The sequence below is a fragment of the Brachypodium distachyon genome, chromosome 2, assembly GCF_000005505.3.
Source record: "Brachypodium distachyon strain Bd21 chromosome 2, Brachypodium_distachyon_v3.0, whole genome shotgun sequence".
NCBI lineage: Eukaryota > Viridiplantae > Streptophyta > Magnoliopsida > Poales > Poaceae > Brachypodium > Brachypodium distachyon.
The window spans coordinates 12,500,461-12,527,543 of NC_016132.3; the positions used below are offsets into that span (position 1 = coordinate 12,500,461).

At 47.7% G+C, this 27,083-nt stretch overlaps 2 protein-coding genes across 2 annotated transcripts; one reads left to right on the forward strand and one right to left on the reverse strand.

The window, feature by feature from the left end:
- Positions 1-6,141: 6,141 nt before the first annotated feature.
- Positions 6,142-19,291, forward strand: LOC100833068. The gene is made up of 11 exons (XM_003567713.4): positions 6,142-7,444; positions 9,777-10,111; positions 10,993-11,067; positions 11,285-11,387; positions 12,195-12,283; positions 13,022-13,133; positions 16,476-16,529; positions 16,635-16,683; positions 18,156-18,259; positions 18,355-18,470; positions 18,604-19,291. Exons 1-11 carry the CDS (start codon positions 7,022-7,024, stop codon positions 18,929-18,931), a joined length of 1,788 nt encoding a protein of 595 aa, XP_003567761.2. The 5' UTR covers positions 6,142-7,021; the 3' UTR covers positions 18,932-19,291.
- An 811-nt stretch (positions 19,292-20,102) lies between these two features.
- On the reverse strand, positions 20,103-22,487 carry LOC104582573. Its single transcript, XM_024458435.1, has one exon. It carries the CDS (start codon positions 20,788-20,790, stop codon positions 20,176-20,178), a length of 615 nt encoding a protein of 204 aa, XP_024314203.1. The 5' UTR covers positions 20,791-22,487; the 3' UTR covers positions 20,103-20,175.
- Positions 22,488-27,083: the final 4,596 nt, after the last annotated feature.

Here is a 27,083-nt window from a genome sequence, read left to right on the forward strand (position 1 = left end):
GGGCGAAGATCATATCTAGGAGATGAAAGTAACGGGTAAACCGTAGTCTAGAAGGACTCACCTTCGAAGACCAAAAGCTTTGTTATCGAGAACGGTCCTCGTGGATGATGTAGACGATCACTTGCCGATCTCAAGATCGCGAAGATGAGCGGTGCAAACGAGCAGCGCATCCGCACTCGGTCACACGTACGGCTCGACGACGACCTCCGATCCCTCGTTCCAGCGGGGCAACGGAAGTAGTGGATCCACCGGGAACTCCAGCAGCACTACGGCGTGGTGGTGGTGGTGGTGGAGAAACTATTTGAGCAGGGCTTCGCCTAAGCCATGGCTCGTGAGGTGGAGCAGCGGGAGGAAGGGACCAAGAGGTGCAAATGAGTGTGTAAGGAAGAGAAGAGCACCACCCCTTAGTATATATAGGAGTGGAAGGGCAACAGCCCCAAGGGGTGCCTCCACCTCTCCCCTCTTCATGTGAGTGGACACTCCACTCACAAACTCAAAGGTCCCCATATATAATGGGTGTAAAACTCCACTCAAAATGAAGGGGGTTTTCTCCCATAAACGAATAAAACATTTTTAATTCTTTTATTTAATATTTGTCAATTCATTTAATCAACAAACATTAACACTTATCCCCTTGAACTATTCTGATATCCCGAAACAATTTCGGTGCTCCTGCAAACAATCGCCGCGCGCGCTGTCCAATCTTTTCTCCGGTGTTCCGTATCCACTCAAAAGCGTCGATGAACCTTAAGTGTGTCACCCTACGGTTCGTGAATGATGTGGACATGATCGAGACATATCTCCAATCAATTATCATCAGCGGGATGATCCGTAATGACTCCCACTCATTCAACGATGAATCTTGTGATCGCGTGAACCATAAACGTCGTAACCAATTCATTTTGTCTTGCGATATTTTACATGTCCGAGATCCGATCATCGGAATCAACTATACCTAGTTCGATCTCGTTACTGACAAGTACTCTTTACTCATTCCGTGATATGACATCCTTGTGACCTAGTTACGTGCTTGCAAGCGGTGTCGATGTGATATCACCGAGAGGGCCCAGAGTATATCTTTCCGTCATCTGGATGGACAAATCCCACTCTTGATAACTGAGCCTCAACTAATACTTTCAGAGTACCCAACGCCACCTTTATAGTCACCATGATACGGTGTGACGTTTAATGTCATCAAAGCACTCCTCCGGTGTCAGTGATTGACATGATCTCATGGTCTAAGGATCAGGGCTACTTCGTATGTGTTTGATACATCAATGTAAACTTAAAAGACTTGATCGAATTTCTATACCTACTATGGTGTGTGTTCATCACATCATTCTCCTAATGACGTGACCCTGTTATTAACATCATCCAATGTTCATGATCAGAAAACCTTGATTATCTGTTAATCAACAAGCTAGTTAAATGAGAGACATCACTAAGAACTCTTGTTTGTTTATTAGACACACATGCATTAACGTTTCCGGTTAATACAATTTTAGCATGAGAAATAAACATCTATCATAAACATGGAATAAGATAATAACCATTTTATTATTGCCTCTCGGCCATATTTCTTTCAATTCCCTTGTCACTCGCCATCCTGCATGTTCTGCGACGACCACTTGCAGCCGCGAAAGTTCCAGCAGCCATTCTTATCCGCTGGTTGCTACCTCCATGCTTGCTCTTCCGTAACTGCTCCCATGAACCATTGGTTCTGAAGCTTGTGTCTGATCATGCACTTCTCACTTGAGCTAATGCAGTGCCAAGCAAATCAGACCAGGAGCAAACTATGGCTACCGCCGGTTGCAGGTCAAATGTCGATCTAATTTGTGGAGAAAAGCAAGAATTTTCTGTGGGGAAATTGAAATGAGGAACAAGCAGGAGTTTTATTCGAGTGGAGAAGCAGCTGTACTTAGCGATCTGAGCTTTGCTGGGCCTTCTAGTCTAGCCAACACGTAGCAAGAAAGGAAGATCCAGGCTTGGTCTTGAGATTTTCGGGGCCGGTGCGAAATTAGGGATGAGAACCCAGTCGGGGCCTTTAATAAAATATAATAATAATGGCTACAAAAATTGACATGTCAAAAAGTTACTTAAAAAACTCCAAATGTTTTATCATGACTAGAAAAATTGAAGTGCTGCATTTTGGCACCAATTCAAACACCCTTAGCTCTTTACTCTCGAATTTCTTCAGATTCACTATGTTATTGTGTACGCGAAGGCAATCTTTCCGGTAGTCTCGAGACGTTTTGGCTAAGAAACAACAAAAATTTCTAGACCACGGGTTGTTGTACATGGATATGGATTACAATCTTCTCCGTGGTAACATACCATAAAAATTAGGAATTTGTATGACTTTGCACCGACACTATTGAGAATCTTGGTCAGCCAAGTTCTGTAACATTGGATGGGAACAAATTGAGCGAAACAACTATCGGAAATCTTGTTTCTCGACGGCATGTGATAAAGCACCGCCGCTAGGAGAGAGTAAGAACGATGTTTTTTTAGTAAAATGCTCTCATGATCATTGCACTTTTCAAAATTTAGTCGCTGTATTTTGAAAACCGAAAAAGTTATGGTCCGTGAACTTGACGAAATATCTCAAATACGATCATCGGTACAATATTTTGTACGTATGGGTCCATAGACTATGCCGGCTTAGCTCGGATTTTTGCATTTTTGCCACCTGAAAAATAATCCACAAGGATCAGGGCGCATTTTTTTGTGTTTTCAGGAGCCAAAATGCAAACATCCAAGCTGAGCTGTCATAGGAAACAGACACATACGTACAAGTTCATGAACCGTAACTTTTGATTTACAAAATACAGTGAATAAATTGAGAATGAAACCAACTTCGCATTTTACTTTTTTTCCTCACATGTTACTTCCTAACTAGCACAGTGCCTGTGCGTTGCCACGGCCTCTTAAACATATGCACATGGAAATTCACATTTTAAAAAGGACAACGGCATAATTTAACATTCATTCGAAATAAGCAAACAACGAGTATTAATCAAAGTGTAATTTACTTCCTAAGTATTAGTCAAACGTGGCATGTGTTTTGTTTGTACAGACGATGTTGTATTCCCTTTTAAATTTAATCAAAGTTCTTACGGACCTGCCATTGGAATACAGGAACAAAACAAAAAACTCAATTGAAAGAAACCATATGCAATCTAACCCAAAACAAATACTTTACTCGTCCATGATAATTACATACTATTGATAATTACATACTGAAGCTACTTATTCATGCCGCTTGTGATTTGAGCGGATGTTCAATAATGTGAGCTATAAGCTAATAAAGGAAAATAATAAAGCGGCCAGAACTGTCCATTAGCCCATTAGACTTTTAAAGATTAAATTTTACTTGCAAATGAGAGCTGTTGAGGGAGTGTGCAACCCTTTCGAAACAATGGAACCATGCGCGCACTTCTGGAACTCATGCATTCCTGTCAATTTCAGAACGTCCTCCAAGAACATCATCTCCGTCTGACTGTTGTCATTGGCCAATACTCCAATAGGCCTCTGTTCACAGTCCCTGAGAGCTTCGTTTCCTTGTCAATATATAAACTGAGTAATGCAGTACGTCAATTGTGGCAGGTAAATTCGCACTGTCTTTGATTTATAAAGAGGAATTAATGCCTTCCACAGAAACAACTTATGCTCCTCCTTCAGTGTCTTTGCAAACCCCACTAATCACACTCCCAAACACCTCCAAGAGCTCTGCAATCCCATTGTGGGGGTCTGCCTTATAGAAGATATTGCTCACAGCCTTGCGGATTTATGGCGTATACCGCCCATGAATTTCTCATATATCATATGCAAAATGTTTTCAAGCAATCCTTTTATCTAGAACAAATCGGGCAGCCTAGAGATAAACGAATTGTTCATGCACTGTTAGACAAATTCTAACATGTACTTCCCGGCCACCTTCGCATCAACAACCAGAGATACGACCAGTAGGTGGTACCATGAGAGGTCGAAGAACGGATTGTCCACGTCGGCCTCCTGGTTCCCTGCCGCCTAGCCGGACCTTGGACGGGAAGAACCCGAATAGGTTGATGGCAAACATACGCACGCAGGCCGAGACCATCGCCTCCGTGAGGCGAGGGGTGAAGGGGCGCATAGAGATAAACAAAACTTTTCCTACGTGAACTCCCAAGATCTAGCCGAGGTAGAAGGCCACAAGGATTACCACTAGATGCGCAGTTGCGGATTATCAATGCAGCGCCTTGATGCAGTGCAGTCCCTCGATCCGATCCAGTCGATCCAATCCCGCGATCGTCGAAGTGCTGAAGGTACAACACCTCTGCCGATATCCACACGTGCGAGGAGGAGCTCCGGCGGCGGACTGCTAGGTACGGTGCGACGGTTGGACTAAATGGGGTTAGGGTTCTCAACGCATGAGAGTGGCGAACCGTGCCCCTTGGACATCCCACGCCCCTGCTTATATATCGAGTGGAAGTGGGCTCCAGCACTTGTGGCCCATCCACTCTGCGAGTCCAACTCGCATTGTCAGTCCATTTCCGGTTCGGGTCCAACCCGACCAAATACTTGCTCCCGCTCTTAAGTGTGTGACCCCGCAGGCTCATGGCGACTTGGACACGATTGGAGTCCGACTCTCAATCGATCAATCGGTAGCGGCTCCTAGCAGAACGTGCCGACTCCCAAGTACCATCGAGTCATGACGACGTACCTTCCAATGTGACATACGTCTTAGCCCCTTTTGCCTCACGATATACCTTGTCGAACTATAGGCAATTAATCGTCATCCCTTTAATAGTTTAACTCTCTTCTCGATCCGTGATATACGATTCATCCGACTAACTCTTAGTTGATCGACCCGGTTAACAGTTAACCGAGTCGCGCATGGCCATGCTTCCCGAATCCTATCACTCGAGAGGGCCCAGAGAGTATCTCTCCAGTCGGAGGGGCAAAATCCCATCTTGGTTATCGACATCACACGGCTTGATTCTCAGTCAACCCGAACTCTGCCTTTATAACTGCCCTGTTACGGAACAACGTTTGACAGAACCTAAGTTGGTGATCCACAACTCGGATTGTGCGATAACCTCAGGTCTAAGGATTACATTGATTGAGACATGCAAATGACGACCTACTCGTTGCATCTCAATATGGGTCAGTCCGACTCGCTAAACTCTTTAGCCGAGTCCGTGTAAGCTGGAATGACATCACCATGCCCATGACAAGTGGAACCGAGTCATCAGCCAACTTTCACATTAGTTTAGGTTATGTGTCCAGCACAACCTCAATGACTAAGGACAATTTAGTATGAACAACATGAATACATAGTTTCACAATCAAATCACATATTCAATGATACATATCAGATGTTCAAAAAAGGACAACTCAATAATCTTTATGAATACATTGGGAATTACATCATACGTGATTGCCTCTAGGGCATATTCCCAACAAGGGGCTCCGAGTCCCTGCCCCGGTCTATGGAGAAGTCGAGCAACACGCAGCAGAGGGGTAGCTGCGAGTGGAGGGGACGCCCTCATCGAGCGTCGGGAGCACTCGGCGGTGGGCCCCCCGAGAGGCGGCGGCGTGAGGAGGGATATTTTTTTTCTACGTGGCTTCCTCGATCCGAGGGCAAAGTGAAATAGGAATGGATCGGGGTGCCCGACGACCACTGGAGGAGGAGGTGATTGGTGGCCACGGGAGCAGGAGCAGGGGGGCGGCGGCCACCCCGTGGGGACAGGAGGTGGAGGAGCGGGCCGGCGGCGCCGGGCACGGGCGCAAGGAGCGGCCACGGGAGGAGGAGGGGTGGAGGCAGTGGAGATTTGCCAAAATAACCTCAGCTTTTATAGAAAAGCCCAGTTCCGTTCTCAATTGGGACTGCGCGTTGATTTCTAAAAAAAGGAAGGAGCAAAACACAAAATTGCCGGGACGAAGACCAACGACAGAAACACTATTGTTTTTATTATTAGGTACACATTAATTGGTGACGGTCTTTTTTCGAAGAAAATCTCCGTAAATTTTCGAAATAAACCGGGGATGGAGGGAGCAGTGTGTTACTGATCTTGCAGTGCTCTGGTCTCCGCTGCTCCTGCCCCGAGCCGCCGAGCGTCTCCCGCGCCCCCCTCCCACGCTAGGGTTTCCCTCGGCCGACGTCCCGCGCGACTAGCTCCTCTGCGTTCCCAGGTGATCTCCTAGCTCCGCCTAGTCTATCGCCCTACCGGCTGTGTCGCTCCTCTTACGTTCCGCATCGTCCCGTGTGGTACGCCTCCGCGGCCGCCGCTCGTCTGCGCCGTTTGCAGGTTGGGCCAGCGCGAAACCCATCCCTAAGGGCTCGTTTGGTTCCTCGGAATCCCCCCGGGATCCCGGCCCAATACCCGGTGTTAGAATCCACGGGGCACTTTAGCTCTGGGTAGCCCACTGGCGCATTTGGCTGCCCTCCATCCCGTGTCTTTTCGGCCCCATCCTGCCATCCACGCCGTTTCCGCGGGGAAAGAATCCGCGTGTGGGGACGTCGGGGAGAAAACCTCGTCTCTCTCCTCGCTCTCTCGCGCCTGCGCTAATCCTCTCTCTCTCTCGCTCGCACGAACTCCTCCCCCTCCCTCTGTCCCGCGTCGCTCCTAACGCCGCGTCCTAGAGCATACCCGGCGGCCCTTCAATTCCTTCACTGCGACGACCCGGCGGCGGCCCCTCTGTTTCTTCCCTGCTGGATCCGGCGCCGACCCGTCCTCCTGTCTCTTCCCTACACAGATCCGGCGGCGGCTCCTCCTACAATTTCTTATCTTCACGATCAGGCGGTAGTTCCTCCTCCAACAGCTTCCTTGTGCAGATCCATGGCGGCTCCTCTTCTATGAGCATCCCTTTTTGATTGCATATGCCACTAGCTTCCTTGTAGAATTTCTTCCCTACCTCCATGGTCATTTCGTCAACAGGGATGCTTGAGATTTCCCCGATGGTGGGAGGGGATCCCGTGTGCTCTTAAAAATCCCCGCTAGGGCTTTGTTTCCCAGGCTTTTATTTCCCTCACAACCAAATGAGCCCTAAGATGGGAAGAGGCGACGGAGAGAAAGAAGGCAAACGCCGCCGCGGCCGCAGCAGCAAGAGATCTCGGGACGCCTCACCATCATCTGACTCCGATTCTTACCCTTCCTCGGCTTCCTCCCCCGGCCGTAGTCTCGAGCACCGGAGCCATAGCGGCAGCAAGCACAGAAAGTCGTCCAACTCGTCCCATCGCCAACATCATCACCACAAAAGCAGTGGCCGCTCACACTGTTCCCGCGACGAAAACCGTCGCCGCCGCCGTAGGAGACGCAGGGATGAGGGGCGGGTACAGCGCCATGGCGATGCCAGTGACTTTTCTGGATCAGGTTCAGAGGATTCAGATAATGAGGAGGCGCGGCAGATTGTGCGCGGCATTCTCAGTGAATTCCCAGCTGTTGCTGGTGAGCTTTGTCAGGTACAATCTTCAATAATTCATTTCAAGTTCTTCATTGGGGATTTTTCTATTACAGGTTGACCGACTCTAGACCTGCAAATTACATCACAATAAAAGAAAAAAATCAGTTAATTTGCATAAGACAGTAGTCTATCCGATGAAGTATTCTTACCAATTGAAAACTATAGCTGTTACAGCTGAAGTGGATAAATTATAGTTATGTTCTAATCCATATTTGTGAAGATATTTTGAGTCGTAATTTGTAGTCTTTATTCCTGTAAAGATCTCAACTTGTGGCTGCCACCTGTTCATTTGGCACAAACCACTGAGATGAGAATGGCTATGGATTACTTTAGCTGAGATAAGGAATGATAGTACATTATTCTCTTTAAACATGCGGTGTATTTTTTAAGTCTGTAGCAATGCCCCGGTATTTTGCTAGTATCTTAAAAATGTAAAAGAGAGTGGGATATCAGGATATTACAGTGTGAACCAATCTGTTACATTTACTGTGCATCATTGGAATGACCTGTCTATATTTTATAAAAGACGCCAAAGTTCTTGATTTATATCATCTACTAATTGTTAACACTGCACTGCAAATAGTCTTGGTAAACTATGGTACTAATAGTAACACATGAATGTCATTTTTTATTTAGCAATAATTCAAACAGAAACTGCATTTTGATGTTAATATCGCATTTTGTTCTTTTCTTGTATTTCAATCTTATGTTTCTCATTTCTACAGTTATTCTGCTAGTAGAAGTATACTTAGTTGGTTTGTGCATCCCTAGATCTATTTTACAAGTGACAGTGTAATGAGCATTTCTAATGGAATGCACTGAAGATGCTTTTCTTATTATTTTTTTGAGTAAATATCACAGAACCCCTGCAGTTGAACAATGTGTATCAGAAAACTACACCTTTTGGAATTCTTATCACATAAACCTGATTCTTGAACTAAACTGTATCAGAAAACCCCTAATTCGGCCATCAGGTCAGCTAACAGCTATTCCGGCTGTGGGTCCCACCTGTCAGCCTCAGAATTATATAAAGGCTTAGGTTTAGGCGGTCCGGTCCGGTTCTTGGCTGGTCCGGACCGGTTCAGGCCACCCTGAGACCATCTATGGAGATTCTGTGAGCCACTGTGCCTTTGGGGAGATACAGCTGCATGCTGTTCTTGTCGTCAAAGAACTAGGCATAGAAGATGGCGTTCTGGAAGGGCAGAGTGTTAGAGCAACTCTAGCAGATCCTGTAAAATCGGAACGGAAAAACGTGAGTTCAGTCTACCGAACTCGTGTTTTTCGGTACCAATTTTACCCGGGCAGAACAGAATCCGCAAACTGGCCTGAAAAACTTAAGGGGCACAATGTACTTACTAGCCGCTTCATGTGAAGTCTCCCCTCTTCCATCGCGAGAGACGAAGCGGCGGGCAGCGAGAGGCATGGGACAGCGGTGGCATAAGAACTGTTAGCGGCAGGCGCAACCGAACCAGTCTGAACCGGCCAAGAACCGGACCTGGGCGGACCACTGGACCGCCTAAACCTAAGCGCTTTTATGATTCTGAGGCTGACAAGTGGGACCCACTGTCAGAATCGCTGTTACCTGAGCTGATGACCAAATTAGGGGTTTTCTGATACAGTTTAGTACAGAAGTCAGGGTTAAGTGATAAAAAATCCAAAAAATGTACTCCCTCCATTCCATAATTCTTGTCTCAAATTTGTCCAAAAATGGATGTATCTATTACTAAAAAGCGTTTCGATACATGTAATATTTCGACAAGAATTATGGGACGGAGGGAGTAGTTTGATACACTTCGTTTAATTATAGGGTTTCTGTGATATTTACTCTATTCTTTTGTTGTAAAGTACACACTAATCCATTTTCAATGGTGGCTTGGCTTGCACTCATTTTAGTAAATGGAGTTGAAGCTGTAACTAGGATGCGCACATTTCGCATAGATTGGTTTATTCTTTTGTTAATCCAACACATACACTTTTTTTCAAATGGCATATGGTTCATTTAGTTTTGGTGCATTTTCAAGGGTTCTGAGCTCACTCTACTGCACACAGCCACATGCACATATTTCCACAATATTACACAAGTATATTTTCAGTTCGTGCCCACTTCATTTCAATTCAATGATTCAATCTACTTATATTTTGTACTTATTCAAATGCACTTTCTGTTATAGTATTACCAATGCTTGCTCGCTGCTGTTGCTGCTAGTTTCACTGGATATGAGAGAGTTGAAGGGAGAGATTTTTTTGTCCTACTTTTAGTTAGTTTTGTTCTACATCATATCGGCTATCTCTGATATCCCTATGAAATAATAACTTCTGTTAACGCGCAGCTCCTTCAAATGATAGATGGCGGTGAAGGCATTGATATTTCTGGAATATCTGACAAGCCATTGGTGAAGCGCCTGAAGAAACTTTTCAGATCGCTGAAGCTGAAAGAAAGTTCAAATGGAGCTTACTTGCTACCACCAAAAAGAGTTCCTACTCTTGATATTATTGGACCAATATTATCAGGAAGTGCTAAATGTGGGGATGATCAAAATGAGAATGCGATGTTACAGAAGAGACAACAACTACTGTCATCTAATTTTGATGTACAAAATAAAGATGATTTCCCTCCTGCACACGGAGGAAAAGTTGACAGGGAAGATGACACCCCGAAAAAGAGGTAATTATTAGTGTTCTCTGGACTGATGACAATAAGTGGTTGTGCCTTCTTGCTTCTGGGTCTGGCAGATATTTAACTGATTTATTTTTATGCTTTGGGTAATACTAGTAGATGTTGTATTGACTGTTTACAGCCTACGGTCAGATGTTCATTTCAGGCAGATAATTTGACCTGATTTGTGAGAGAACTGAGCGCTAGTTCAGTGGCCAGGTACTATTGGGTGTTCTGAACCAGCCTGGTTCAACTCCACATGGGCAAGTATACAACTGAGTTTCTCGCTTCTACTTGGACAAAAACAAAGGGGGCTGCTTAGACAAAATATCAAGGGCACCCTGCCCGTAGGTCTTCGTATTTATTTACTTGATATATGATTTTCTTAGTGTTTGAGCAATAGCAGTAGATGTACTGCCCCCCTGGTATTTTTTTAACTTCACCTGATTTATGATTTGTTCAACAGTAGATGATATATTGGCCTGTACATAATCAGTATGATGTGAATTGTCCATAATCAAATGTCAAGTTCTCGGTTGTACTGTAGTGGTGCTACCAGAGGACACTGATTGCATGGGAATGGTACAGTGTTGTATGTTTGCTATTGGTGTCTGTTCTGTATAATGACTAGGCAAATCACATAACTTAATCTGGACCCATATCAGGATCCTCTTCGTTGATGCTTCATAATTGCTGCCTTTTCTTTCTTGCACAAAATATCCTACTTTTCTAGAATTCCTGTTTTCTAGATTTGGCATTTAGCGGGCTCTTATTGTAGCTGAATGTTTTTGGGAAATGCTTATTCATCTCTCACTTGTTATCCAGCAAAATAATAAGATGCCTTTTAAAATAATTTCTCAGTTTTGTCCAACAAGGTTTCTTGTGTGTAGGGTAATTGGTCCTGCAATGCCATCACGTGAGTTACTAGCTGCAGCAGCTGAAATGACAGAGGCTCTTAGGTGCCGGTAAGGTTTTATTTCTGTGACCTTATGATACAATGCAGGGACTGTAAGAAGTTCTGTCATCCAATGAGTCACTGAATCATAACTCATCGAGCACCGTTTTATACTCTTAATACTAAATATACCTTTTCTACCTCTGTCATCCAATGAGTCACTGAATCATAACTCATTGAGCACCGTTTTATACTCTTAATACTAAATATACCTTTTCTACCTCCAGGGATGCTGAATTGGAAGCTGATAATGATTCTCTTATAGGACCTCCACCACCTGCCATGGTTGCTGAAGCTGCATCTGCAAATGAAGCTGAGCGATTTGAAGAGGTACATTTTAGTGACAATTTTATTTGCAAATGTTTATACATAATTTTAGATTGTTCTGCATGACAATTATGTAGTATGTACAAGTGTTGACACAACAGTCTGCCGTTCTTGTGTGGTCTACATTGTTTCCTGCTTTGACTAGTTATATTTAGCTCTAAAAGTTGTCTTAACCTCTTAGGTCCTTTGTTATTCGCATCTCTATGGTCTATGCTAGGCCTTTAAGTTGGCAGAAGACATCGTAAGTGCAGTGTAGGTTCCATTCTCATTTGTTTGTGAGCCATGAACATATTTACTAGGCCGTTTTCTTACCCTTTTGTTTATTAGTTTGCTATTGGCAGTGTTCGTATAATCTATTTGTGGAGCCAGTTTATCTTGTCAACGATGTCAGATATATTCCAATAGTTGGCATGTACTCCCTCTGATCCTAAATTCTTGACTCAAATTTGCTCAAATATGGATGTATCTATTCGTTAAAAGCGTCTAGATACATGTAATATTTCGACAACAATTTAGGATCGGAGAGAGTATCATCTAACCTGTGATTGTATTGGTATTTCGAAATTTCGTACTGAGCATTACGTAATGTTATTTCTTGGTTAAGTTGTTACCAGGATTCTAATTTTTCTGTTCCATCATATTGGTCATAGGCAAACTACTTAGCGCTCTTAACATTTTTCTTGCTTTGAGTAAACTGTGGTCGATTGGAAATCATTTTTGTTAGGCTATTTGGTATCGCATATCTAGTTTTGATTTGATGTATACTATTTATTGGTCTTTAATTCTTTATTTTCATGGAGTTGGTTGTAGGTTACTCGAATATTGGGTGCTGATGCAGACGCGCTCTATGATGTTCTGGGCATAAACTGGAAGATGTCATCTGAGAACATTAAGAAAAGGTGCTGTTTTTGTACTTTGCATGTCGTATTATATTTATGTTGTGTAAGTACTATTTTTTGGGTGGGTGGGTGGGGGACTTTACCCTGTGGCCCGTTCACTGATATCAAAGAGCGCGCCTCTCACCCTTTTCTTTTCCTCTCTGTCAGTGTTCTTTGATTATGTTTTTTCAGAAAAATGTTTTACTTTAGAGTTTTTTATGATCAGAAAAAGCTCAGTAGATATCACTAACCCTGTCAGGGTTGCAGCTACACCCTGATTGAGTGGGATACCAGCCCTGGATGCCTATTAAACATACCCATTTGTAAGATTTATGAGGATATGTAGTCTATGGCATAGCTTGTTGAGCCAGGTGCGTCTACTGTAGTACATATCACATCGTAAGATTTGTGAGGATAAGTAAATAGTTTGCTCAGGTAGGAGCATGGGGAGTTGTGAGTTCAAATCCTACCGCTGTATCACTTCTCTACCTTTTCTTGGAGGAAAAGGTACCCCCCAAGCTACTACGATCTAATTTTCATGCTGAACTACGACAAATACAGCCTCCATCCTCGAACTACCAAAGCAGGTTGGATCAATAGCTGCCTGCCTAACCACCTTAGTTTTTAACTAACATGGCATCTCAGTTAATAAGTAAAACTAATCTCTATGTCAGAGCACCTGTGGCTGCTGCCTCTGTTGCTCATGTACTTTCGTTCAACCATCTACTTGCTGATTATTCCTCTTATCTTATATGGTAGGTATTGGAAGCTATCTCTTTTAGTGCATCCAGACAAGTGCCCCCATCCTTCAGCTCAGGAGGCATTTGTAAAGTTGAACAATGCTTTCAAAGACTTACAAGACCCCGGAAAGGTACATATCTTGAATACCTCATGCTCGGATTTCACTCATGACAAGTAGTTACAAAAGCTATTCTCTTGCACTTCTATAGAAACAATAAATAACTGGATATTTCAATTGGCGGAGGTAGCATAATACTCCCTCCATCTCATATTAAGTGACGAAATATTACATGTATCTAGATGTTTTTTGGGTATGGATACAGTCATACATTCATATTTGGGTATATTTGAGTCACTTAATATGGGACGGAAGAGTAGTTTAAATGAGTTTTTTTTAACCATGAAAGGTTATATTGTGCCAAGAAGGAAAGGGAAGGTATGATGAGCTATTAGGCCTGAACCCAGAAGTGACACGGTGTGATAGTTTGGGCTAGCTTGTTTACACGGGTCGTACAGGTTGAACTCAGCCAAGAACTGGAGCAGCACCGAACCCTGTCATTGACCGGACGCCGACATAGGGGAGGAACGGCATTATGGAGCCATCGTCTTTGCACCAGCGCCACATTTTGCGCTTTGCGGCGAGATTGTCTTCCCTGCTGCATACTCATGTGCCTATATGACGACGATTAGGAGTAGGAGCGCGGGGTTGCTGTCTTTGCGCAAGTGGTGGAATGGTGGCTTCCGGAGCACTGCGTCTAGCCCCTGGGAGTGGAATCCACAGTACATTGAGAATAGGCAAGCAATGAGAGGAAGATCCAAAACACATGTCACCTTAGCCTCGCAGGCATGCAAGCTGCTACAACTGCGTTACCTGTTCGAATCTACAGCTCTCTTTATCTCTCACCGTATGGAGAAGTGGGTCCAAGTCGTCAATCCGAACGAAGAGCATTCGGTCGCAAGGTCTAAGGCGAGGTTCTATTCGATCAGATCCAAAAAGGCTGTGTTGGCTTCTCAGTTAAGAAGAAGCAGTAAGCGGAGCTAAGAAGACACGAAAAGCCAGATATCCGACCGAGTCCAGGGTGAAGCATCGAAGTCAGGATCTTACCTTTTCTTTTCTCTTGACAAACGCTGCATAACAGGAAGACGACAGTTGAGATGAAAAGTGGGCTTATGGCCGCCATAGCACACTGCGTTTCAGTTCCTCCTTTGGTCAACCGATTTTTGTCATCGTCGCTGTGACTGTTGGTTGAGGTGTGAAGAACAATGAGACAAAGACAACCTATAGTTGTGGGTTCGTTCTGTTCAGTGAGGAGGCGCTTGTAGTGCTAGCCTGCCAAGCGGCTGTTCCTATCAGTTTAGCTGGCTCGAACCCAACTAAACCTAGCCCGTGAAGATAGGTCATGTTGTTTTGAGTCTATGGTTTGAGCAGTTTCGAATCAACTCCTGAACATTCGTACGAGCTATGTTCAAAATTTGATCTTTTGTTCTCGGATGGGGCACCACCACGCCTACTACCACTATTGACTATATTTATTAACATCACACATTTTGAGTTTGGAGCAAGGATTCGTATGACTTGTCTTCATTTTGGCATGCGAATGGTCCAACACAATAGTATATGTAGCTATGCACGAAGTTTGAGATAGGCGGAAAGGAAATTACTAAATCTTTTAATATTTATAAATTTGGTTGGAAGTGGGTACCATTCCAAGAATAGGGACGCTTGCCGGATTAGTGAATGTTAGTCTTTTAGAGTTAGAGATGCTCATCACACCGATATGGCCGAGCTAGCCGTATCGGTGCTTCTGAGTGCAGGCACCAGTAGCCCAGGGGCCGCCCGAGTTGTAGCTGTGCTTTGTCCCTATGATGCTTTCTGCGAAGGTTAGCTGCCCAATCGGTAACAGAATCCGGATTCCCTTATTTTCGTTGATGTTGGGTACTGGCCAAAGCAGGGGATGGTCATGTTGGGGGAATTGAATCCCATTGTCAAACCGGACGCTGGGTGTGTAGATAACCTGGAGCAGGGTCCAGGATCGGAGCTTCGTCCGAGGCCGGGTCCATGAAACACCTGATCTGTCGATGATGGGTTCATCATGCAGAAAACCTGGAGCGTTGTACGCGGAGTCGGAGCTATGACTAGGGTTGGGACTTCTAGAGCTCCCAAGCCGCTAGCTATCTCGTTCTTCCTCTTGTAGCTAGGGGGCTCTCAGCCTCTCACCTTTTAAAAGATGAGCTTTGCACACACAACTCTGTCTAAATGTGCTTCACACACACGTACACACACAGGGTTTCTACTAGTAGGAAGCTTTATTAGATATCTCAAGTGATACAAACTTCATTTTCTTACAAAGGGGATACATCCTTATATAGGCTTTCTAGGTCGGTTACTGTTCACAGTGCTATTCAAAACTGATTTGAACACAAAGGCTTAAGACTCTTACTTCTAGTAGGACTCCTACATACCTTGGATACTTCAAGACTAAGCTAGCTCCATATACTGACAGTCAACTAGATTCTCTTAGATACCACAACTTAATTATGACAAGATTAGTACTAACACCTCTGAGCCCAAGATCGAGTCGTAAGTCGGAGATAGACTTGCTCGCCTTGACTAGCTCTTTCTGATGAGATACTAGGGTTATTGTAGCAACCCCGTCGGAGAACAGGTACGCGGTGTAACCAGACAGGATACCGCCGCCGTGTCATGTGATGTCCATGATGAAGTCAATGAAGTTGATTCAACGGAATCGACGCATTGCGCCAGGGTGGGTGCCAGTTGTCAGTTATCCATCTGTGGGGTAGGTCTTTACATCGATCCTGCAAGCAATGGTTACGCGAATGGTAGAGAGCTGGTGGCAACAAGAGGATACCGTGTGGACTTCAGAGATATGCCAAACACAGTTTATCCAGCTTCAGGCCAATAGGCTCCTACATCCTGCAAATACCATTATTATTTCACGATACTGATGGTTGTGTAGCTAATCGAACTAGCAACTTGGCGAGGATTTCCTGACTTGCTCCTTGTTGATCTGATCTCGCTTGTCCCTCCTTTAGACCCCCTAGGACCCCTCTTTATAGGTGGTCTGTATGGCGGTTCATGGCGAGACTCGTACCCATCAAGACTCCCATCACACCCTTTAATAGGAGAAAACCTTCCGAGTCAGGGTACCGGTTTAGTGTCCATGGGGTAGATTCCTTACCCGGCCAGGGTCCCCTTGTACGCCAAGTGTGGAGTACCTAGTACTGAACGCGTCATCACATGCTTTGTGGGCATGGTAATCTAGGGATATACCCTTTCATGTTGTCAGCTTGTTTTTACTTTTTACTGTTAATTGTTTTAACACTAGCTCGCCATGTGAATGCCATAAATTCCCATTTTGTTGACTCAGCTTGCTTTCCCCTTTTCTACGGATATTTTTTTTGACGAAAATTCTACGGATATTTTGTGATGAGCAAATTTCCATGATTGCAGAGAGGTGTGATAGATGAGAAGATAAAAAAGAAAGAGGAGATGGAACAATTTGAGGTAACTTGTTGATTTGTCAAGATCATCTTTCTAGTGGTTAGGATTGCTGACAGTACGACTATCTGTTGCATGAATCAATGTTATATTTTTCATGTATTTTTGTAGGTTGAGCTTAAAGCAATGCGTGAGGCTGCAGAATGGAGACGGTTACAAGGTAAGTTTCTGTAATGTTAACAAGGCAACAGCGTCAACTCAGAAATTTACTAATATAGGAAAATGATATGCATTGCAGTTGCAGCAATAGCAATAACTATTTGGTCTTCAATGGGATATTTTATGAGAGAAGACCCTAATGTGCTGCTCTCGATTTGAAATCCCATTTTGTGTCACTAACAACACACAATTGCTCTTCTTTTCTTCATTTTGTTCAACTGTGAAGGAATATATTTTTAGTTGGGTTTAATTGACTATGGCTTTATATAATGATGTGTTCTACTGCTTGCCTTCGACGGAGGTATATGGGTGGTTCACCAGTGTGGCCCAAGCTGACAGTGGTCAGTAGGCACTGTGGCTAGCAGATTGCAGAGGTAGTTGAGGTAGATTTGAGAGGACAGGATTGTTAGAATTGGGGTAGAAGACATTATTTTATTTTGGCCGCAGAAGAATCACTTGCACAGTTGACCCTCTTGAGTGTATGTTGTTGCCTCACTGCACATCAGGAGTCGAGTTTGTGTTATCTTGGAAATCCCTGCTGTATGGACGACTAGTGTACTTTGAAAGGCCAATTGGAGGCTACTGTGGAGCAAAGGGTATGATTGGTACCAGTGGCTGGCAGATAGCAGAGGTGCTATAACTGATGGTGCTAGCTGGGCAGCTAATGAAGCAGTAGCAAGTGACCCAGTAGATGAAGTCATGAAGGAGCCCTGATACTTGGTGATGTCTCTGTGGAAGATGAGGATAAGGACATGTGCTTTCCTTTGATGCGGTTCACTGGTGGCCTGACCAGACAGCGATAGTAGACACTGCCTGGTGGATTGCAGGAGGTAGTCGGGGTAGGCGAGAGATACTAGACAACTGAAAAACAAGAAGGGTAGATTTTATTGCTTGCCCCAAAGATTACAATCGGCTATACTCCTATGCATGATATTGTTCCAAGTTAACTAGCCTCTTCCTTCCAGTTCAAAAACTAATACTTGTGCCGATCCCTATTCTGCTACACCCTTGTTATCATAATCCTACTGAGACAAGGCTGCTTGTTTTCTTACCAGAGCTGTGTAACACTCATGCCTTTCTATGCCTGCCTGCTTCTCTCGTCCAGCAAGTCCATCTTCTCAAGTCTTCCTCTGTTGATATTATTGACCTAATATGACTCATGCTGTTGATCCTTTTGTAAAATTTATTCACTGGAGTTGGCCTCAAGTAATAATTAGCATCATATATATTATATATGCATGATGGGGGCTATGTACACTTGTAAATGCCCGTTATAAGACTTTAATGATCTAGACTGTTATACTCCCTCTGTCCCATATTAAGTGTCTCAAATTTGTCCAAATATGGATGTATCTATACCTAAAATGCGTCTAGATACATGCAATATTTTGACACTTAATATGGGATGGAGGGAGTAGTAGATTTTATGAAGAGCAGAACATGGTATTAATATGGTAGCTATTTCATTCACAGGTATATCTCTTGAGGGTGATGAAGAACTTTTGGCCGCTCCAAAACAGCCACAAGAACCACCTACACGGGATGAATGGATGACCACACTGCCACCTGAAAGAAAAGTGAATGACTAGAATATCTACTTGTTTCCTTTTTTGCATGCCTTGTGTTTTGTTGCATGTTTGTATCTGATAATATCTACTTTTTTTTTTCACAGGCTGGAGTACCAATGCATTCAACTACGTCATTCAGTATGAATGGTAAAGAAGGACGTGGTGACACAAGTGTTTGGACAGATAGTCCTCTTGATAGAGCCCAAAAGGCACAGCAGAAGTATGGTTCCACCGTTGATTGTTTTTTCCTCTCTGTGATACGCTATCAATCAATTATTTTCTGCACCCGCAAGACAGTAGTATTTTCTCATGATATTTCTGTATGTCATAATGGCTCGTTCTGTTTGCTGCAGCTACTTAGAGGCCTATAACAAAGCGAAAGCAATTGCAGATGGATATGAAGACAAGGGCAAAAGCTCAGATGCTTCTCTTGTAGATAAATACAACTCGTCCAAGAGATCAGTATCTCTTGTGCAGAAGCACCGAGAGAGCAAAAAGGAGAAAAAGAAGCATAAGCAACGAGATAAAGAAGGATGGGAGGAAAATCACCCATGGAAGCCATGGGATCGTGAGAAAGATCTGACTGCCGGGCGGCAGAATGTGGCTTTAGATCCAGAGAACATGACTCAAGGATTGTCGTCCCGTTTTTCATCCGGAGCTGTGCAAAGGAACTTCCTCTGAGTAATTTAGACGTAGCCGCAGATGAGCAGTTGCCTAGCTGATACTTGGTGTCGAATGCCAATGTTTTCTTTTCATGAAAATGTTGAAGTTGTTAGGGGCACAGAAACAGGAGAATGCCAGATTAGTTATATTCGATATATCCTGTTGGGGTTGGCTTGTGCTTGTGAGCTGTTTTCCACTTTTCCGTAACAACTCTGGATGTTTTTGAAGGCCTTATAGCTGATGGCCCACCATTTACATCTGAGAATCACAGAATGCAGTAATATTTTAATACTACGTGACTTGTAGACCGAAACGAAATGAGTGGACTGATCAAGCTAACAATTGATACTTGATATACAATGAACTCTTTATTCAATTGGTACTTGAAGTAAAATGAATTGTTTATTGGTTAAATGATTGTGATCTTCTAGGAGTGAAAGATGTCTCTAGCTAACCGGTTGTAATGTCACGTACCCGTTTTGGTTAACGCGTTAACTTTGTCTGTCGGGGGCAAGGAGGTTTTAATTAAATCTGTAGAGCATGCTCTCCCAACCTATATGTTTCAAACTCCCACGAGGGCTTCGCTTTTGGTGTGGAAGCAAGAACACCAAGCGTAGGACTCACTGGTTTCATGGGAGACTATGACTATGCCAAAGTATATGAGCAGGCTTGGTTCAGGGGTATTGAACTTTTCAATTTATCTTTACTTGCTCGACAAGCGTGGCGCCTACTGACTTCCCTAATTCTCTAAGTGGTAGGATCCTACGTGCTGAATATTATCCTGCATGTTCTTTGATGAAGGCTCTGCTTGGCGATCGTCCATCTCAAATCTAGAGAGCCATCATTGAAGGGCGATATGTATTGAAACTGGCGTTGTCCGCCGGTTTGGTGATGGAAAGTGTCGTTTGATTCCCCCGGTCGAGTCTCTGAATTGATCATCCCTACGGAAGGCACGTGAAACATGCAGAAACTTCCTAAGTATTTCCTCACAATGGATGTTGATGCTATCCGAGCTATCCTTTAGCACTGCTAGTTATGGGGATTTTTGGGCCTGGCATTTTGAGGAAACCGGTGTGTTCACGGTTCGCTCTTGCCATAAGATGGTCATAAACACTAAAAAGACCCAGGAGGACTGGCTTCACAAAAGACCATCTTTAGCTCCACGAAGACTGAAGAGTCTTGGTCTCGCTTGTGTGTGTGTTCTTTTTTTTAAAGCGGTGTGTATATAGATCAGGTAAATTCATTACAAGTTTCGACTGGGTTCATGCCAACAAAAAAACAGGCGCTGAACCAGTCAACACACCCAAACTCACACCTAACCAGGCAAAAGTAGCGATGTCGTGGGCCGCCGTGTTGGTGGATCTTGGCGTCTTGCTGATGCAGAAGTCGTCGAGGGACCTGAGCATGTCCAAGATCTCAGCTGCCAAGAGGGAAGTAGGCGAGCGGCCATGGAGAGGCTGGGCGAGCTCCCTGGTCAGAGCGATGCAGTCGCTCTCCAGGTAGAGGGGACCACGGATGAGGTGCCGGAGGGAGCGGAGCCCGTCCCTCGCCGCCAAAGCTTCAGTCGTGGCAGCACCGAGGCACCTCACGGAACCGTCCCAGGCGGAGCCGACAATGGTCCCAGTGTGGTCGCGAAGAATGGCGCCCCAGGCGCCTCTTCCATCGTCGTCGTGGTAGCTGGCATCCACATTGAGCTTGAGCCACCCGCTGGGAGGGGGGGTGGGGGGGACGAGGTGCTGTCCGGCGGAGGCGGACAGTGGACCACAGGTGGCGCCAGGTGGGCAGGGGCCTTGCCATGGAGCGCCGGAGAGCAGTGTGCATCCAACCGCAAAGGCGAGCTGGGCAGGGAGATTGATGCTTGCAGGGGCAGTCGCCATTATTGAAGATGATGTTATTTCTGCGGTGCCAGGCACGCCACCACAACATGAGCAGTCTCGAGCGAGTAGTCATGTCGACACTGGCCAGGGCAGCGATGAGCCAATCATCTCCGTTGCACCGCAGACGACTATCTGGGGGGAGGTCCCAGTGTTCTTTCATTGCAGCACGAAGGGCACGCGATCGAGGGCAAATCATGATGGCGTGGTAGTCGTCTTCAGGTTCAGTACCGCAGATCTGACAAGTAGGAAGTTCATTTGGGATTCGGTGAGCTATGTTTTCCTATACTGCAAGAGAGTTGGTCGCCAATTTCCACCCGAAAATCTTAATCTTTGGTTGAACATCAGCTTTCCAAATAAGATCCCAAATTGGCCTGTTTCCGAAGGGGTGGGTAATGCCATGCCCGTGCGCCAAGGCTTGGCAGTGGTCGGTAAGGTCCAGTCTGTACGCGCTGCGTACTGAGAAAGTTCCTCAAGTTTCATGGTTCAACCATCGTTGTAGTGGGCAGAGGAACAGCGAGGATGGTGTCGGCGTCCGGAGAAATGCAGATCTCCCTGATGCGCTGTTCCAGCCAAGTGCCCGAGGTTGGGTCTATGAGGTCTGCGACCCTTCTGAATGGAGAGCGATTCAGTCTTTTGATGCTTCTAGCGTTCTAAAAAACACTTCTCTTCTTTACACATGAAGCTGAGAAGCATGTTGGAAGGTGCTTCCCTCCAGAAGCATGTTGGAAGGTGCTTCCCTCCAGAAGCTGCAGGACGTGCTTCTCAGCTTTATGTGTAAACGGGAGAAGTGCTTGTTTGAGAGTAAGAAGCAGCAAAAGCTGAAGCAGAAGCCCAAACAAACAGGGCCTCAGGCGGCCAATTATCGCGCCAGATGCGAATGTTGTTGCCGTCGCCCACTCTCCAGATCAGGCCCTTTTGAGAAGCTCTAGACCATGCTCAATCCCTCTCCAACAAGGAGAGGCATTTTGGATGAATGCATGTCCGCGAGGTTGCCTGCCGGAAAATATTTTGCTCTGAGCAGGCGGGCACATAGACTGTCGGGAATGGTGATGAGGCGCCAAGCTTGGCGAGCTAGCAGGGCCTGGTTGAAAAAGGTGGAAGTCTTCGAAACCCAAGCCACCTTGTCTTTTGGGGAGGATCAGCCGGTCCCAAGCGAGCCAATGAATTTTCTTCTTTCCTGTTCGTCGCCCCACCAGAAATTGTGAGAGATTTGCATCAGGTCCTCGCAAAGCCCAGCCGAGAATTTAAACACGCTCATGGCATATGTGGGGAGAGCCTGCAGAACAGCCTTGATCATGACCTCCTTTCCCCTCGTAGAGAGGTTCTTTTCGGTCCAATCAGCACACCGTTTCTCGAATTGATCCTTGATGTTCTGGAATTTGCCATCTTTCATTCGCCCCTTGGGGATCGGGAGGCCCATGTATTTCTCATCGAAGCCCGTGTTTCTGACGTTTAGGACAGCAGCCACGTTGGCACCCTGAGATGGGCAACAGGCATTGCCTAGCAGGAGAGAGCATTTTTCTTGGCTAAGGAGCTGTTTAGTACCTTTTTCATAATTGTCGAGGATCCTTTTGACGGCTTGGGCTTGATTTGCAGTAGCTTTGAAGAACAAGAGGCAGTCGTCGGTGAAGAGAAGGTGAGAGATGCCCGGGCCGGATCTACTGATTTGATGTTCTTTAAGTCTGTTGTCGGAGATCTCTTTCTTGATGAGGGCAGACAGTCCCTCTCCCACCAGGAGGAAGAGGTAGGGCGAGAGTGGATCACCTTGTCTTAGGCCGCGGGAGGGGCGGAAAGGCGGGAGCAGGGCTCCGTTAAGTTTCAATGAGTAGGCGACGAAGGTGACACATGCCATAGTCCAGCGAATCCACTATTCGCTGAAGCCCAATCTGCGGAGCGCCTTCTCAAGGAAGTTCCAGTCGACATGGTCGTAGGATTTGGCCATGCCCAATTTATAGGCGCAGAACTTGCCTTTTTTGTCCTTTCTCTTCCTGATTGAGTTGAAACATTCGAAAGCAATTATGGCATTGTTCGAGATCATACGCCCCGGGATGAAGGCACTTTACGTTTACGAAATGATGCCGTCAAGAAGCGGTCTCAGGCGATTGACCATACATTTGGAGACGATCTTGTAGATGACATTGCAAAGACTTATTGGTCTGAAATCTTTAAGCTTGGTTGGGTTCTTTGTTTTTGGAATGAGGACAATCAAGTCATCGGCCCGGCAGGACTAGCCGGGCTGCAGGGGACATGCCGTAAGGCAACAAGAGAATCTCCGTCAGGGCGCCCCCCGGGAAGGTCACTTGCCGGGAGAGCGCTCCCTGGTGCAAGCATTTACCACAGGGCCGGTACCCCACAGGCAGAGCATTGACGCCATGTGGCCGCCCGGCAGGCTCCCCGTGAGCAGGGATGGTCAGGGCGTGGAGTATGGCACAAGCAAGCATTAAATGCTCCGACAGAAGGGTGATTCCTTGTCAAGTCAGCCCACAATTAGTGGCTCTCAGTGAATCCAAGGCACGTACCGCCCCAGGTACAATGCTTTGTGCCATGTATGCATGCCAGCGCAGCAAGGACAAGCTGCCTATAGGGTCTTTGCTCGACACTTGTCCCCCATGCACCGAGGCACCTGCGGTATCTCCTTGAGTATAAAAGGAGGACTAACGCCAGCGGTCAAAGGGTTCGGTTCTTTCTAGTTTTAGCCCAGAAATAGCAAGTAGCCACTTAGCAGAAGTGGAGAGAGCGCCCGGGGACTCCCCCGGCAACCTGTAAAGCACTTGTTCATTGGCTAATACAAACTCAGAAGTAGGACGTAGGGTTTTACACATCAGGGTGGCCCAAACCTGGGTAAACGGACTTGTGCCTCTTTGCGCTTGACATTGGCCTCGCTGGCGATCGCCGGAGCGATCCCCAACGCCCACTGCCGAACCTGAAAGGGGGTGCCTAGCATCCCCGGTGTCTAAGCCCCGGGCTACGACATCTGGCGCGCCAGGTAGGGGGCGCGTGTGGAGAGCTCACCGGAGACCGCCGGTGCCGTCGTCTACAACTACGTCAGCTTCGTCTTCTCCGACGACAGAACCCGTTGCTATGCCTCCCAAGCGGGCTGGCGACTCCCGGATTGACCCGCGTGGTGCCCCCGCGGCGCACACGCGATCACACGACGTGCAGCCCACGTCGCAGGACCAGGAGAACCCTGAGCCCTCCCGGGTGCAGCATCAGTCGCAGCTGCCACCTCCACCTCCTCAACCGTTGGCGGACAACCGGCTGAGGGGGCCAGCGGCTCCCAGTGCCGGAGCCAGTTGCCCGAGAGGCCATGACGCCGCCTGCGCCGGCCAGCGAGTCCACTCGCGGCCGAGGACACGCAGCGGCAGCTGCGCCAAGAGCACAGCGCGTCGCGTGCGACGCCGATGGAATCCCGCCCCACTCACCCGAGGGCGCCGGGGACAGGGCGGAGGGCTGCCGGTCAGAGAATCGGCAGCCTCCCACCCAAACCCTGACAGAGGCCATCATAGTTGCGCGTGTCATGGTGTGCTACGAACCACCGCAAGGCACGCCGGCGCATGAGGCATGGAGGGCGGAGCTGGACGCGCTCCTTGCGCTCGCCGCCCAGCAACCGCAAGGCGAAGGCGCCCCGGTTGGTTCAGGCAGAGGGCAGAACCTGGAACGCGGAGACGCGCCCCGCGTCTCGGGGCAGGGAGAAAACCCTCCCCCGCAGGGAGGGCAAGGAGGCGAGGATCCTGAGGGGTCCTCGGATTCGTCACCGACCGTTACGCGGGGTGATGCGCGGGCCGTCCTGAACGCCCGCCAGCAAGAAGACCTCCGCCAGCGCTTGGAGCGCGTCACCGGCGTGAGGCAGAACGCCAATGCCCAGAGGAGCAGGAGGATGCTCCCATGGGCGCCGAGGACGGCTGCACCGCGTTCAGCCGCGAGCTGCGCCAGGTGACATGGCCCCGCAAGTTCTGAGCACCGGCGCTCGGGACGTACGACGGGACCGTGAACCCCAAGGATTTCCTCCTGACCTACATGTTGGGGATGCATGCCATTAGCGCCGACGACAAGGTCAGGGCCAACTGGTTCCCGATGGTCCTCAAAAAATCAGCGGGGACCTAGCTGCTCAATCTGCCCGCTGGGTCCATAGCCTCCTGGGCTGACCTGCGTGAGCAGTTTGTGAGTGCTTTCCAGGGCGGCTACAAGCGCCCGGGAACTATGGCAGAGCTGCACACCGTTGTGCAGAAGCAAGAGGAGATGTTGCGGAGCTTCTTCAACCGCTTCTTCAGTCTCTCCTACTTCATTCCTGAGGCGGAGGCTGCCGCCATCATCAACACCTTCGCCATTAACGTCCGTGACCTCAAGATGCGTGAGAAACTGAGCCAGCACCGGATCCGAACGACGCAAGAGCTCTACGTCTTGGTGCACACGTGTGCCATGGCTGAGGAAGGGCGCTTGGCGCCCAAACTTGCAGCCAAGGCTACCGCGAGTCCCGCTGAGGGCTCGCAGAAGAAGGGCTCCCTGAAGCGCAGCGGGAAGCAAGTGCTTGCCGCGGAACCGAGGGCTGCCTCCAGGCCTGCGAAGAAGGCCTCGCCCGCTGGTGGGTCTGGTGGCAAGCCGGGCGACGCGCCCCGCTGCCCCATCCACGCCAACGCCACCCATGACGCACAGGATTGTCGCATCCTATAGGGCATCAAGCAGAGGTGCGAACAGCGCCACGAGGAGCGCCGAGCAGCCGGCGCCTGCTTCAATTGCGGGGACATCAGGCATCTCTCCCGCGAGTGCCCAAATGACCCCAGAGCTGGAGCGAAGCCTACCGGCGGGGATGCCGGCAGAGAAGAAGCCCAGGGGGGTCCAGCCCAAGCCCGCGTTGGCAGGGAGCGGCCTCCCCGGGGACGAGACAAGGCCCGCGCTAAGGAGCAGCGCGGGTCCGACTACAATGAGGACGATGAGCCAGGCTTTCAGGAGCCCCGCGGCGTCGCCTGCATCCATGGGGGGGCTTACGCTCTTTCATCCCATAGCGCGGTGAAGCGCCTCACCCGGGAGGTGTGTGCGCTGTTGTCGGACATGGAGCCGCAGCAGTCGCTGAAGTGGTGGCACGTGCCGATCACTTTCCGCCCCGACGATCACCCAGCCCGGCAGCTGGGGTCAGGGGTCTTGCCCTTCGTGGTGTCACCGATCATCAACAACATGACGGTGATCAAGGTGCTGGTGGACAATGGAGCGGGGTTAAACCTCCTGTCCGCCAGGTTGGTGGAGAAGCTTCAGCTGCCGCTGGAGCAGATGAAGCCCACCGACCCGTTCCGGGGGGTGAACCCCGGGATCATGCACCCCCTGGGGCGCATCACACTGCCGGTTATACTTCGGGTCCCGAGAGGCATTCAGAACTGAACACATTGTGTTTGATGTGGCTCACACCCCGTTGCCATACAACGGGATCCTTGGTCGGCCGGCGCTGATCAAGTTCATGGCGGCAACCCATTGCGCCTATGGCGTGATGAAGATGCCGTCCACTTACGGAGTCCTCTCCATCAAGTGCAATCTCAAGGACACGGCTTGGTGTGTTGGCGAGGTCGTCAGGGCCGCCGCCGTAGCCGATTTCGGGGACGAAGGCGTCGCCGGAAGCGAAGGCTCGCTGCCGGGCGACTGCCCCGCAGCGAAAAAGGCTCGTGTTACCCCGCAGCAGCTTGCCGGGGGAAGCACCAGCTCGAGCTCGCGCCCTGGCAAGGGCCAAAAGCTCAAGGAGGAGGCCTTCAAGGTGAAGAAGGTGCCCCTCCAGGCCGGCAACGAGGAGCGCACCGTCACCATCGGTGCGAACCTCGATGCCAAATAGGAAAACACCCTCGTCACTTTCCTCCGGGAGAACGCCGACGTGTTCGCTTGGGAACCGTCGGATCTTCCCGGAGTCCCTAGGGAAGTGATCGAGCATCGACTTGTGGTGCGTCCAGACGCCCGCCCCGTCAAGCAGAAGATCCGCCGGCAAGCACAGGAGCGCAAAGACTTCATCAAGGAAAAGGTGGACAAGCTGAAGGCTGTGGGGCTATCAGAGAAGTACTGTACCCCACTTGGTTAGAAAATCTAGTCGTAGTGCCCAAGAGGGAGAATAAATTACGCATGTGTGTAGACTTTACCGATCTTAATCGTGCATGTCCAAAATGCCCTTTCCCTGTACCTCGCATTGATCAAATAGTATATTCCACTGCCGGTTGCGATTTGTTGTGCTTTTTGGATGCTCTTTTCGGCTACCATCAGATCAAGATGGCAGTCGAGGACGAGGAAAAAACGGCGTTCATCACCCCAGTTGGCTGCTA